This window comes from Delphinapterus leucas, chromosome 3, assembly GCF_059928025.1.
Source record: "Delphinapterus leucas isolate spDelLeu-1000000601 "Yukka" chromosome 3, BTC_Dleu_Yukka2, whole genome shotgun sequence".
NCBI lineage: Eukaryota > Metazoa > Chordata > Mammalia > Artiodactyla > Monodontidae > Delphinapterus > Delphinapterus leucas.
The window spans coordinates 9741127-9756709 of record NC_143131.1 but is presented as its reverse complement, the minus strand read 5'-3'; the positions used below and the strand labels follow the sequence as shown (position 1 = coordinate 9756709).

General features: G+C 41.5%; 1 protein-coding gene across 1 annotated transcript; it reads left to right on the top strand.

Moving 5' to 3' along the window:
- Nucleotides 1–2103: 2103 nt before the first annotated feature.
- TAS2R1 (taste 2 receptor member 1) lies at nucleotides 2104–4938 on the top strand. The gene is given in 1 exon segment (XM_022581267.2): nucleotides 2104–4938. A coding segment is annotated over 1 exon segment (897 nt). The 5' UTR covers nucleotides 2104–4041.
- The last annotated feature ends 10645 nt before the right edge of the window (nucleotides 4939–15583 follow it).

Below are 15583 nucleotides of genomic sequence, written 5' to 3'. Positions count from 1 at the left end.
CTGTTCATTTGTTTTTCAGGGTTTTTGTTTTTTGTTTTTTTCAGTATAGTTTTTAGCACTTGTTATCATTGGTGGATTTGTTTTTTGGTTTGGTTGCTCTCTTCTCTTCTTTTTAATTACTTGTTTTTATTTAAATAATTTTTCTGTATTTTTTATTTTAATAACTTTCTTTTCTTTACTTGTTTTCTTTCTTTTTTTTTCTTTTGCTCCCTTTTCTTCTGAGCTGTGTGGCTGACAGGGTCTTGGTGCTCTGTCTGGGTGTCAGGCCTGAGCCTCTGAGGTGCGAGAGCTGAGTTCAGGACGTTGGTCCACCAGAGACCTCCCAGCTCTTTGTAATATCAATTGGTAAGAGTTCTCTCAGAGATCTCCGTCTCAACACTAAGACTCAGCTCCTCCCAATGACCAGCAAGACCCAGTGATGGACACCCTATGCCACACAACTAGCAAGACAGGAACACAACCCCACCCATTAGCAGAGACGTTGCCTAAAATCATAATAAGGTCACAGAACCCCAAAACACACCACCAGTCTTGGTCCTGACCACCAGAAAGACAAGATCCAGCCTCATCCACCAGAACACAGGCACTAGTCCCCTCCACCAGTAAGCCTACACAACCCACTGAACCAACCTTACCCACTGGGGGCAGACACCAAAAACAATGGGAACTATGAACTTGCAGCCTGTGAAAATGAGACCCCAAACACAGTAAGATAAGCAAAATGAGAAGACATAGAAATATACAGCAGATGAAGGAGCAAGGTAAAAACCCACCAGACCTAACAAATGAAGAGGAAATAGGCAGTCTACCTGAAAAATAATTCAGAGTAATGATAATAAAGATGGTCCAAAATCTTGGGAATAGAATGGAGTAAGTACAAGAAACATTTACCAAGGACCTAGAAGAACTAAAGAGCAAACAAACAATGATGAACAACAAAACAAATGAAATTTTAAATTCTCTAGAAGGAATCAATAGCAGAATAACTGAGGCAGAAGAACAGATAAGTAACCTGGAAGGTAAAATAGTGGAAATAGCTACAACAGAACAGCATAAAGGAAAAAGAATGAAAAGATTTGAGAACAGTCTCAGAGACCTCTGAGACAACATTAAACACACCAACATTCAAATTATAGAGGTCCCAGAAGAAAAGAAAAAGAAAGGGAGTGAGAAAATATTTGAAGAGATTATCGTTGAAAACTTCCCTAACATGGGAAACGAAATAGTCAAGTCTAGAAAGTGCAGAGAGTCCCATACAGGATAAGTCCAAGGAGAAACACAGCAAGACACATATTAGTCAAACTATCAAAATTAGATACAAAGAAAAAGTATTAAAAGAAGCAAGAAAAAAGCAACAAATAACATTCAAGGGAATCCCCATAAGGTTAAGAGCTGATCTTTCAGCAGAAACTCTGCAAGCCAGAAGGGAGTGGCAGGACATATTTAAAGTGATGAAAGGGAAAACCCTACAACCAAGCTTACTCTACCCAGCAAGGATGTCACTCAGATTCGATGGAGAAATTAAAACCTTAACAGACAAGCAAAAGCTAAGAAAATTGAGCACCACCAAACCAGCTTTACAACAAATGCTAAAGGAACTTCTCTAGGCAGGAAACACAAGTGAAGGACAAGACCTACAAAAACAAACCCAAAACAATTAAGAAAATGGTAATAGGAACATACATATTGATAATTATCTTAAATGTAAATGGCTTAAATGCTCCAACCAAAAGACATAGACTGGCTAAATGGATACAAAAACAAGGCCTATAAGACACTGATGAAAGAAATTAAAGATGATACAAACAGATGGAAAGTTGCACCATGTTTTTGGATTGGAAGAATCAACATTGTGAAAATGACTATACTACCCAAAGAAATCTACAGATTCAATGCAATCCCTATCAAACTACCAATGGCATTTTTCACAGAACTAGAACAAAAAAAAACACAATTTGTATGGAAACACAGAAGACCCCAAATAGCCAAAGCAATATTGGGAAAGAAAAATGGAGCTGGAGGAATCAGGCTCCTGGACTTCAGACTATACTACAAAGGTATAGCAATCCAGACAGTATGGTACTGGCACAAAAACAGTAAAACAGATCAATGGAACAGGATAGAATCCCAGAGATAAACTCATACACATATGGTCACATTATCTTTGATAAAGGAGGAAAGAATATACAATGGAGAAAAGAGAGCCTCTTCAATAAGTGGTGCTGGGAAAACTGGGCAGCTACATGTAAAAGATTGAAATTAGAACATTTGCCAACACCGTACACAAAAATAAACTCAAAATGGATTAAAGACCTAAATATAAGGCCAGACACTATCAAACTCTTAGAGGAAAACATAGGCAGAATACTCTATGACATAAATCAGAGCAAGATCCATTTTGACCCACCTCCTAGACAAATGGAAATAAAAACAAAAATAAACAAATGGAACATAATGAAACTTAAAGGCATTTGACATTGAAGGAAACCATAAACAAGATGAAAAGACAACCCTCAGAATGGAAGAAAATATTAGCAAATGAAGCAACAGACAAAGGATTAATCTCCAAAATATACAAACAGCTCATGTTGCTCAATATCAAAAAAACAAACAACCCAGTCCAAAAATGGGCAGAAGACCTAAATAGACAATTCTCCAAAGAAGATATACAGATTGCCAACAAACACATGAAAGGATGCTCAACATCACTAATCATTAGAGAAGTGCAAATCAAAACTACAGTGAGGTATCACCCCACACTGGTCAGAATGGCCATCATCAAAAAAATCTACAAACAATAAATGCTGGAGAGGGTGTGGAGAAAAGGGAACCCTCTTACACTTGGTGGGAATGTACATTCTTACAGCCACTATGGAGAACTGTATGGAGGTTCCTTAAAAAACTAAACATAGAACTACCATATGACCGAGCAATCCCACTACTGGGCATATACCCTGAGAAAACCATAATTCAAAAAGAGTCATGTACCACAATGTTCATTGCGGTTCTATTTACAATAGCCAGGACATGGAAGCAACCTAAGTGTCCGTCAAAAGATGAATGGATAAAGAAGATGTGGCACATACATACAATGGAATATTACTCAACCATAAAAATAAATGAAATTGAGTTATTTGGAGTGAGGTGGATGGACCTAGAGTGTGTCATGGGGTGAAGTAAGTCAGAAAGAGAAAAACAAATACCGTATGCTAACACATGTATATGGAATCTAAAAAAAAAAAAAAAAGGTTCTGATGAACCTAGGGGCAGGGCAAGAATAAAGACGCAGATGTAAAGAATGGACTTGAGGACACGGGGAGGGGGAAGATTAAGCTGGGAGAAAGTGAGAGAGTGGCATGGACATATATACACTACCAAATATAAAATAGATAGCTAGTGGGAAGCAGCCACATAGCACATGGAGATCCGCTCAGTGCTTTGTGACCACCTAGAGGGGTGGGATAGGGAGGGTGGGAGGGAGACGCAAGAGGAAGGGGATATGGGGATACATGTATATGTATAGCTGACTCACTTTTTTATACAGCAGAAACTAACACACCTTTGTAAAGTAATTATACTCTAATAAAGATGTTAAAAAAAAAAAAAGGAAGACTCACAAATGTTAAGTAGAATCACACCTGCAGGCACAATTAAATATCCATGGTAGAGATGAAGGATTGAGAAACTTCCACTGCTTATGTAGTGGAGGAGCCCTTCTCCCAGCCTTGAAGGTGATTCCACCATTTGCTTGTGATGAAGTTGAAAGCTAAGTAGACCTGGAAAATGCAAACACGATCATTAAGAAGCAAATTGTTGCTAGAGTCTCTTTCTTATTTTACTGCCTCGGAACTAAATTGAGAAAACAGTGATACAAACAAATGTCTACCACATTGTTACCTCATTGCCTTTATTGTTAAGAGTCATGTCCTCCAAAGGGATTCTAATCTAGTTGAAGAAAAACAGAAAACTTGAATAATCCAAACTGTCCAAAAATCTATAACTATATCATTTTTTTACAGTAGGTGATTTTTTCTTCTCGAAATGCTGGTGTCTCACCTCATTAGCCACCTTTGTTTGGCAGTGATACAATTTCTCGTTGGGGTTTTAGTAAATGGCATCATTGTGGTTGTGAATGGCACTCACTTGATCAAGCAGAGAAAGATGATTCCATTGGATCTCCTTGTTTCCTGCCTGGCGATTTCCAGGATTTGTCTGCAACTAGCCATCTTCTACGTTAACCTGGTTGTTCTTTCCTTGATTGAATTCCCTCAGCTTGCTGAGAAGTTCATAATTCTCACATTTATAAATGAATCGGGACTTTGATTTGCCACATGGCTTAGCCTTTTCTACTGTGCCAAGATTGCCACCATTGCTCACCCACACTTCCACTTGAAGATGAGGATATCCAAGTTGGTTCCTTGGCTGGTACTTGAGTCCCCGCTATATGCATCTAGCATGGATGTTTTCCACAGCAAACATAGGTGGATATTTTCCAAAGAACACTTCCTGGGCCTTTTCTCTCCAAATGCAACCACTCAAATCAAAGAAATACCTGCTTTACAGTTTGCCTTTCTTTTTGATGAGTTCTCATTGCCATTACTTATCTTCCTTATTTCTTCTCTGCTCTTGATATTTTCCCTGGGGAGACACACCTGACAGATGAGAAACACAGCAACAGGCCCCAGGAACCCTCACACACGTGTGCACATCAGCACTCTTCTCTCCATCCTGTCCTTTCTGGTCCTCTGTCTCTGCCACTCCATGACAGCTGCTTTGCTCTTTTCTCAAATTTTCAACTTTAGAAGCTTCATATTTCTGTTCTGCATCTTGCGGGTTGGTTCATACCACTCTGGACACTCTATTACCTTAATTTTAGGAAATCCTAAAATGAAACAAAATGCAAAGAAATTGCTCCTCCACAGAAAGTGCTGTCAGTGAGAGAGAACTTTGACCCAGTCAAAAAACTGGCAGTTCAGTGAGTTAACAGTGCCTGCCATGCCTCCCTAAACAAACGAAGAAGTCTGTTCATAAATATACAAAACATCATCTAAAGATTATTTGTCCAACCTGAGACATTTTTATGGATTCTTTCCTTTTTCAAAGGGTTACACTGATTTTCAAAGCATAATGCATGTTGCTGGATTACATCAATGTCAGTACCCTTGCCAGATATTACCTAACTGTTGAAGACTGGGTAAGTGGTACAGGGATCTTTCTGTATTATTTCTTATGACTGCATGCGAGTCTACAATTATCTCAAAATAAAAAGTTTAAAGAAAAAGGGAAGCACATGTTTGAACTTGTGATGGCAGAAAGAGGCACAAATGTCGTGGACACCCTGTGTGTCTGATGCCTGGTCTTAGATGATTTATCCTGGCTGGAAGCGCTGATTGCTCATTTCTTGTCTACCTGGATATTATTTCTGCACTATTTGTTAGAGTCACAGACAATAGAACCATTTTTCCTCAACAGATCAGAGAGGAAGCTGAGGACAGGCTGTCTTTCTCTGTCCTTGTAAGCAGGCTCACCTGCTCCACAGTGCCAAGATCCTAGATGCCATGGTGATGTGTCCCATCAACTGGTAAAATGGCAGACAGATAGAAGAGGAAGAGAAATCAAGGGCTGAACTCTCACTTTCCATTTCCCCTAATTGGACAAACTGAACAGACAATAGCTTGCAAATATATTTCACTTTGCACTTGTGTTCTCAGCTTTGGGACCCTTTCAACTGATGGTGGCAATTTGGAGCTCCTATCACGTTGCATGTCTTCCCCATGAAGTGACATCAGTAGGTGGGTGGGCTGGAGGTATCTCCATATGCTTGAAGTCACAAATGCATTTTCTATTTGACGATGACGTTGGGTGCTAGCTAAGATATATATGTATATTTCTAAAACAACCTCAGAAATCTTTTGCTCCCAGTGAAGCAAAAGATGTTCCTCATTTTGGCTATAGCTTATAACTTCACACATGATGATAGAAAATGTGTTTAGGTTTGGATTTGCCAATCACCAATAATGTGGATTCAAACATTGGTTTATAAGCCTAAGACATGCAGGTGTGGTTGTACTAAACTGGGGTCTTTGCTTCAGAAGATCCAGGGAAATATTCATCTTCCTGGGTGTGGGAAAGCTCTGAGGCTGTTCTTCCTCTTCCCACAGAGGAAAGAGCAAAATAACAGCCTTGGTCTTCCTGCTATTTTGTTTTCCCATGTCCCAATAGGTGGGAGGTTTATAGCTAATTGTGCACTCAGGTGGTCAGCTCTGGGAAGAGCAGTGGTGTAACAGAGGTGATGATTGCCCCTTCCTTTGGAGGGGACAGTGAAGAATCACTTTTGTTTTCTGTACATCTCAAGTTCAGATGCCTTATCCTTGAATCGTGGTGTGTATACCTGCAGGTGGAAAAGGAGAGCAGAAGAGATTTCAAATATTCAGGGGAAACTTGTAAATATACAATTCTCATGTGACTTTTTTACTCAGATGCCAAATTCTCATTCAATTTCAGGCAACTCCTGCTTTAATAATGCTGGTTAATGAGATGAATACGAAGGTATGATTGTTCGTATGCTTAAAAGTTACCAAAGTTATAAAAAAGATAATGCATGCTAAAGCAAACTCTTCTAGAAACGCTTTTGCAGTCCACTTTCCTAGAAATATATTTCTTCCAGAAACATCGCCTAGCTATCACGTTGATGGGTAGGGCGTGGGACAATAATTGCTCCATCGTTGAAGCAAAATTAACTGGGTCTTTTGTGTCTCTGGAGCCACCCTTACGTGGACTCCCTAACCTTGACAAATTGTTTTTGTCCTGCTCATTTAGCATGGGGTTAGACTCTATCATGGTATGGCATTGTCCTCCACCCCGTCCCTGAATTTTTTGAGATGGAGTGGGACACAGTTGCCCAGGAGACTTGGCTGTGGGATCACATGCCCATGGGTCCAGCCAGAGAACTGCTGACTGCAGGATGAGGCGCTGTCCACCCTCCCCCTACTTCCTGTGGCCTTCCTGCTCAGTCAGTAACAAAGGAGATGGGCAAAGAGGCAGGCTCTTATTGAAAAGGGGGCCAGCAATAGCATTCCATTCCATTTCAGAGAGAGGTCAGACACCCCCAAACCAGGAGACAAAAGTTGCCACTTTGCATCCCATTCTCCATTCTGATGTTGACCCCTTCAGTGCCCAAAGTCCAGGGATTCTCTGAGGTTTCAGTGACCGTAAGATTGTGGCTCCAACCAAGAAGGTTAAATCTGTGTGCTTATAGCAACAGATTTCTCAAAATATAAATGCTGCAACAATTTGACTCAGGAAATAAACGCAACAATTTTAAAACTCTCACAGATTAAGAATGCCTTTTAAATTCTCAGTCTCTCATTCAAATGTAGTAAAGGCTTGAAGTTAGAATAATCTGGACCTAAAAATGGGAGGAAGACATTAGCATTTAATGTTTACTTGTCTTCTTTGGGTTAGGGACCACCCATTCTAGAGACTTCAGACAGTTTAAATATTATGCTCCATGTGCTTAAGTACAGTCATTCTTGTCAAACTATAAGTATTCTAATTTTAGGCTTGGGAAATCTGATTTCCACAACTTTTGGGCATGTAGACCTATATCTCGTTGGGTGAGAGGAGGGATAGGTAGTCAGAAATATCCAAGAAAGAAAGAAACGAGCCAGGTCATGCAAATCAACTTTGGCAATCAGTGGGATAACAGATGTTGCAGACAGATGGCGCTCATATTGGAGAACAATTCAAATGACGGGGCAGGGAGACTCACCTGTTTTAAAGAGGGTCTTGCTAGGGTATGAGTTTGGAATCACATTAGAGATTGTATTAACATAAACTTAATGTCAGTGGTATATTCTTTTTAAAAGAATTATTCTTTTGCCACCTAATCATTGCAGACTGTCATCTGAAAACTTTATGCTGGGAAAAGGGTAGGGACTGAGAAAATCAGTCACCACGAGCTGAAAACATCAAGATTTTTGGGGGGGAATCAACATAAATTCAGATAGCTTGTGGGCTTTTGTTTCATTTTCTTCCTATTTAAAGCTAGCATCTTCCCCCCTCTCTCTCTCCTTGATACATTAGACCACCCGATGCATCACTCCATACCTTTGCAGGACGAAATAATGATTGTGTTTGAGATGTGATTTAAACATTTGGTGTCATATCTGTGACACCTGGATCTACTTAATCATTCTGGTTGGGGGTCAGGTTGGTGATTTTAGCCTGTAATTTAAAACATTCAAATCAATGAAGTGTGGGTTTCCTTTTTTTCTTTTTGGTGCTCTATTTGTTTCTGTTTTAAATGTTTCTCCACAAGATCAGCAATACGACATAATTTTGAATAAAATATCTACTTAAATCTCTGAAAACATGTCTGTTTTTAAAATGATGACTGAAGATTCATTTTATTTCAACCTCAACATTCCTGAGCGAAAACACACATTGTGACTGTTTCAATTTTTGAGGTTGGAATGCATGTTCTTAAGTGAAATCTTTATTTTCTAGTAACTAAAATTTCCTCCTCCTATAGATTTGTATAAGTCATATAATATAAGCACGCACCCTGTGTTAACAAGGTAGAATTTGAATTTAGGAGTATCTAAGGCCCCTTAGCTAGACTGGGCTCAGCACATGGTAAGCACGCTCTGAATGACCTAGATTCCAGAACCACTGGGGAAACTTCAAATTCTTCTGAAGATAAGCAGGTAGAAAAGGATTGGAAAAAAAAAAAGTGGCTAACAGCTAGCTAGGATATTGTATTACTAAATATATGGAAGGTCCTCTGGCCACAAACTCACTCATTTGGAGAGCAAGAGCTATGCTTTTGACTGCAGATTGATAAGTTTTACTTCACTTGAAACCTGGAGAATTGGCTTCCAGAAAGCATTGGCCAGCTATAGTCAAAAAACTCGGTTTCATGACAAATATTCTCTAGCATATGCACCACTGTGTGTCTGCTGTCATACTTGAAATTCTTGAGTCAAGGACTTGTGCCTTTGATCACGGAGGCATGATGTCCTTAATGGCACTACTTGATGACGGATGTGGAGAACAGGTTCTATGGGAAGAGAGAGGAAGCCTTGAGCATAATAATTTAAATTGGGAGGCTAAGTAGATTTGTGTCATACCTTATAGAGATCAGAAACTAATCCATACACAAGACAAACCACTGTCTTCCAAAGCCAGTAACTTGGTCTCCTCAGTTCTTACTAGAACTGCCCCTGCTTATTTGGGTCATTTATGCAACGTCTGTGCAATGCCGTAAGCGCAGTAATGAGCTGAGCCTCTGTTCCTTGATCTATAAAATGGGGATGATAATGATAGGTACCACATGCTTAATAAAGTTCCAGGTATGTAATTGTGAGCGGTAATGAAGGCAAATCCCAAGTAAAGGGGCTGAAATAGATATGGTCACAGGGAATCTCCAGCAGCACCTTGGGATGGGGTGGGGGGCATTGGGAAGAAACTTGTTGAACAATAGAGGGTCATATTAAAGCCTGATTTGGAATCTAGACCCAGCACTCGTGAACTGGGTGACTTGACGAGCCTGAAGCTCATGTTTCGCCATCTTTGAAGTGGGCACACGGATTATCACAGGCTGAATGAGATATGCTAATGAACCAGTGGAATCCATGCCTGGCTGCTGCTAGTGGTGTTTTTTGTTGTTAAACCATATGTAACTGCTGAAATGGGGCCATTTTTGATCTGCTGAAATGACAGTTTCCTACGGTTCACCCCGATAATCATCAAACAATCAATCACAGAGTTTGGAGGAGAGCTAATCCCAGATAAAGGGAGCAGCATGTGTAGAGGTATCTGGCAAATAAAGGAAATAAAAACATAGAAAAGCACAAGAGTGAAAGGGGGAATGAAGGGTGTATCAGGCTGCTTTGCTGCAATAACAAGTGGGGCCAGCGTTTCAGTCCTCACAGCCATGAGTTCATTCTCACGTATGCTGCATGATGGCTGTGAGTCTGCAGCAGTCCTCTTGCTCTTCTGAGTCCCAAAGGAGCAGCCCCTGTTTGGGATACACTGTTCTTGAGGCAGAGGGAAAGGAACAAAGGCTGGGAAGTCACAGGGCAGTTCTAAAGCTTCTGCCATATCCACTCCCTGGGGCAAGTGGACAAATCCAACATAAAGAGGGGAGAGAGATGAAATCTCACACCAACTATTTGGGAATAAAAACAATTCTACCATATGAGAAAGTAAAATGGGGAAGCTGCTGGGCAGAACAGCTTGGTGGCTCCTCAAAAACTTAAACATAGAATCACCATATGACCCAGAAATTCCACTCCCTGGCATATGCCCAAGAGAACTGAAAACAGAGACTTGAACTAACACCTATAAACTGATATTCACAGCAGCATTGTTCACAATTGCCAAAAAGTGGAAACAACCCAAGAGTCCATGAATGGGTAACAAAAATGTGGAATAGACATACAATGGGATATTATTCAGACACAAAAAGGAACGGGATTCTGATACGCGCTACAATATACATGAACCTTGAAAACATTGTAAGTGATAGAACACAGACACAAAACGACAAATCCTGTATGGTTCTGATGCTGAAAGCTTGGCCTTTGTGCACCAGTGTCGAAGCTTGGAGACAGCTTTGGGTGAAGTAGAAAAGAAAGCTCTTATTGCTTTGCTAGGCCAAGGGGCACACAGTGGGTTCCTGACCTGAAAAACTATGTGTCCCAAGCTGGGAGGATCTGATGAGGAGTTTTACAGCAAAGGTTCAAGGGTGGAGTTGCTGATAAGATTAGGGTGTGTGCAGGGCCTGCACTCCTCTAATCTGGTCTCAGGTAATCTTCTTGATGAGCTTCTCTGACTCCTTTAATGTAGCCTCAGGTGGTCTTTCTATGGTATGAAGAATGCTGACATTGTAAAGCCCTTAAAGACATTGTTATGTGTATCCCTTGGGGTGGAACCAGGACCCTGCCCCAAGGCTGCACTGCTGTTTCTTGGCTACTCCTCCCTTGTCTTTTCATCCCCTCCTTTCCTGGATTAGCAGCTGTTGAAATCTTCCCTTTGGAACTCAGGGAAGATCTTGGAGGCTGGAGTCAAGAAACAGGGGACAGAAAGGCTTCCATGCCCAGGAGGCCCACAGGGTCCTGCTCAGCTTCAGTTCCACTTATATGAGGTACCTAGAGAAGGCAAACTCATAGAGACAGAAAGTAGAATAGAGGATACGAGGGATTGGAGGGAGGAGAGAGTTATTGCTTCATTGGTACAGAATTTCTATTTGGGATGATTAAGAATTTCTTAGATAGTGGTGATGGTTACACAGCACTGTGACGTACTTAATACCACTGAATTGTACAGTTAAGGTGGTAAATTTTCTGTTATGTATGTATTACCACAATAAAAAAATTCTACCAGAAAAGGAAACAGGCAAGGGCTGGGTGTACTATTTTATTTTTAGTTTAATTTTTATTTTATGTTGGAGTATAGTTGATTTACACTGTTGCGTTAGTTTCAGATGTACAGCAAAGTGACTCAGTTATACATATATGTATATCCATCTTTTTCAGATCCTTTTCCCATATAGGTTATTACAGAATATTGAGTAGAGTTCCCTGTGCTATACAGTAGGCCCAGGCTGATTATCTATTTTATATATAGTAGTGTGTATATCTTAATCCCAAACTCCTAATGTGCTGTGGTATGGTTCATGGGCAAAACAAGTCAAAGATAATTCTCCATCATGAATTAACTCACTGTTAAATCTTAAATCAGCCTTCCTCATTAGAATCAGCTTGTGGGAATAGATAAATATTACGAACCTAGATGCTTTTAGAATCTAAATAGATAATTACCATTCGAATAGGAGATCCTACTCCTCTAAGTACACAGGCCTTTACAGGACATTGACCTAAGAATATGCAGTGGTTGTTTAGAATAGAGAAAAATATCAAGTCCTCTGACATCATCTTTAAAAAGTTCATCTCAAGGGTCAAAGACAAATAAACCTAAAAAGTAAATTTCTTTCTTTCTTTCTTTCTTTCTTTCTCTCTCTCTCTTTCTTTATTTTTCTTTTCCTTTTTTTTTTTAATAGGCAGAGGGCACTTGGAGAAAATTGCCAGGGAATGGAAGTTCTTACCCCTCAGGGCGTCGAAGTTGTACTTGATTGGCTATAGCAGAGAATTTTAAAGGTTGATTCAGTCACTGGTAGGTAATTCAGAGAGAATAAACTGATTACAAACGGCCCGCTTCCAGAACCTTCGAAAAAACACTTCCCTGGATGGAACCAGTATCTGTCAACATGAGACCCCAAATGGAGCAAGCTAGGGTGCCTCTTTGGGGATCGTTGACCTTGTCCAGTTATGAATGCAACCAGCGTTTAGTTCAGCTAGCTTACCTGGGCAATTTCAGCTGAAAATGTAGTACTTTTCTTTTTTTCCCTGCTTTGTTACCCTCCAGTCTTCTGCCCTTGCAAATCGCAGCTGCTTCTTCATCCCTTCCACCCAGATCTACTGGAATGTGCTTATCAGTTACAGGCTTAGCGCCACTCCTTCTAAAGAATTCCTGGAGGGATCTGGAGTATGAATAGCTCTCGTTCTCCCTGTTTTTACAGGAAAAGAATGAACAGACCTTGTGTGAAATAACTCTCCAGCATGTTCTCTTCGGGGCTTTAAATTATAGTGGAGAGAACAAAAATAAAATAAAGCAGAACAGGGCAGACAAGCTGGCAAAGACTAACTGAGAAAGGCACCTTGGGCTCTCGGGGCTGAGCCTTCGGGGCCAAGATCAAATGAGACCCGGTGGTTTCCCTCTCAAGTGTGGAGCATCCTGAAGGGACTGTGGGCTCCAAAGGTCCAGCCATCCTCTCACTGGGCTGGAAGTGGGGATTTTTACATTTTCAATTAGATTTTTTTATTTACTGCAAACGTAGAAACGACTAACAAGTAGTGAAGAAGAAAATCATCCAGAATTCACCTCCTAATAAATCAGCCATTTTGATCTGTCCATGTTCCCTTTCAAATGCTGTGAATTAAAATATTCAATTTTTACCTTATTATCATCATGGCAAAGGTATATTTTTATAAATTTCATTTCCTTTATGATGTTTTTTTTTTTTGATTATTTTAATGACTACAGAATATTCTGTTGAGCTGACACGTAGCACCATGCCTAGAAATAGAGGCAACATATATTTGTTGAAAAGATGAGTTAATATATTTTATTTATCTACTTCTTTATTTGGGGCATTGAGTGTGCTTCCATTTTGACTATTTTAAATAATGTTTAATGGCTCTTATGATTTTTCCTACTCTTTGCATAATTTCGTTAGGAAAAGTTATTGGAAAGAGGATTCCTAGGTCGGTGACTATTAAGTGCACCAGCAAATTCCTTTATAAGAAGATTGTACAGATTTGCTGGACTGTCACTTCATAATGCATAAGACAGCTGGGATTTTTATGCCCTGAGCAGCACTGTTTGGTTAAGACTTTTTTTTTTTTTAATATTTGCTAATCTCATAGGTGCAGAGAGAGTGAGAGATTTCAATTTGCAAATCTCTTTTAAAATAATTACTGAGTAACGTTTGCATTTTATCTTCATTTTAGAAGCCTTTTCCTACGGCCTGACACAAAACTGGATCAGCTTTTAACGTTTCTCAAGAAACCTTCTTTCAGTGAGTCAGAGGGTTTCAAAGTGAGCATGGGAGGCGTCTTGCACTGGCTCTGTGTGGCAAAGGGGACAAGTTTGAGTCACTGGACTCTCCCTAACCGCTTAATGGCCCGCAGCACAGAGCCTGGCCCATGGTGGCTGTCACTATGTGCTGTCACTAAATTCTTCTAGGGCAGAGGCCTAAGGCTCAGGGTGGCCCCCGGCTGGCAGGAAAGGCTCTCAGGCAGGATGTGTGTGGAAGACCGTGAGGTGTTATTGACAATCCTCCACGAAGCCCTCTTGGGGTTGGCAACTACCTCTTGCTTCACATCGGCCAGTCTGTCCTCACATGGTCATCAGTTATTTGTTAAATCCTCATGGTGGTGTGCAAGGCGGCTTCACTTTCATCCTCACTTTCCAGATTCAGGATGGGGCCCTGGGGATGTTGTTTGTCCAGGATGCCTCGGCCGTTAGGATCCAGGCTTAGGTGATCTGACTCCACAGGTCTTGCTTGGAGGGCTGCCCTGCAGTGCTGGGGCACAGGGACACCCTGGGCTGGGTGTGAGTCCTTCAAAGTCTTACCTGGAGTGAGGTTTATCCAGAAAGAAGGTCACACATGTGTTAAATGATTACCCCCTGTCTTCTTCTTTATTATTTAGAAGTTAATATTGAATCAATAATACATGGAAGTACCAATGATGATGAAGATGATGGTGTGCACTAATTGTCCTGATCTTAGTATTTTAAAAACTGAGACCTGAGGAGGGTGTTATTGATCCCACTACAAATGAGGAGACTGAATCTCAGAGATGGAGTGGCCTGCACAGCCATGACTCCCAGCGGCTCTCCTAACTCATGTGCATGAGGGACCGGATAGCAACACCGGCCCTGAGGGGGTGCTGAGGGTGGGATGCTCAGCAGCGAGTGTGGCACACAGGACTGTGGATGATGGAGGAGACAGCAAGCAGAAGCCACGTGCACAAGAGAGTGGCCAGGGGGGTTCAGGAGAGAGGCTGGTACGAGGGCTCAGGGTCGTCATAGGCGACCACGGGCAGCAGGAGGGGCGCTGGGCAGGGAGAGATGGGAGACCCTCTAGATGTGCTGCTGGGACAGTGGCAGACAGGATGGAGGGTCCAGGGCTGGCCAGAGTTCACCCTGAGCAGGAGAAGGAGCTAAGAAGGAGGTGGAGAGGGACCTTGAGGGCCGCCTGTGGGCCTCGTGGTTCCTACAAAGTAGGGGCTGAGGATGGCGCCTCAGGGACACCGCAGACCTGCGCTTCTGCAGGCAAGCACTCGGGAAATTCCCAGTACCCTGACCAGCAGACTGCCTGGAAGTTTCCGCAGAGCCTCTGCTGGTGGGTTTTCACAACATGAGGGACCCTCAAGTCACACTATGGGGGTGACAAGACCCAGGGCAAGGGGCTGGCCTAGCCCCCTGAGCAAAGCTGATTTTCCAGACCCTCTCCATCTGTTTAGCAATGAGCCCTGTTTCCTCATGTACGTTCTTCCTGCATCACTCAGGTTTCTCCAGGTATAGGTCAACATTCTCAACTTCAACACTATAGGCGTTTGGTGCTGGGTAATCATTCGGGGGGACAGGCTGACCTATGCATGAAGGTGATGCATGGCAGCACCTCTGGCCTCTGCCCATTAGATGCCAGGAGCGGGACTTCCCCTCCCTGTTGTGACAGCACGAAATGTGTCCAGATATTGCCAAATGTCCCTCAGGGGCAAAATCACCCCCAGGTGGGAACAACTGTCTTAGCAGAACTCGTTTATTTTACTGTACAAAGGGAAAATGGACTAATAAATATGTAGATGGACGCTTGTATAATTTAAAAGTAATCTGTGACTATAGTACTAATCATACAATTAAATAACAGAGCACTGAGTCTCTGTGAATATCACCTTCCAGATAAAACTCAGAACTGTGCCATTTGAACCAGATTCAAATTCTGTTTTTGTCT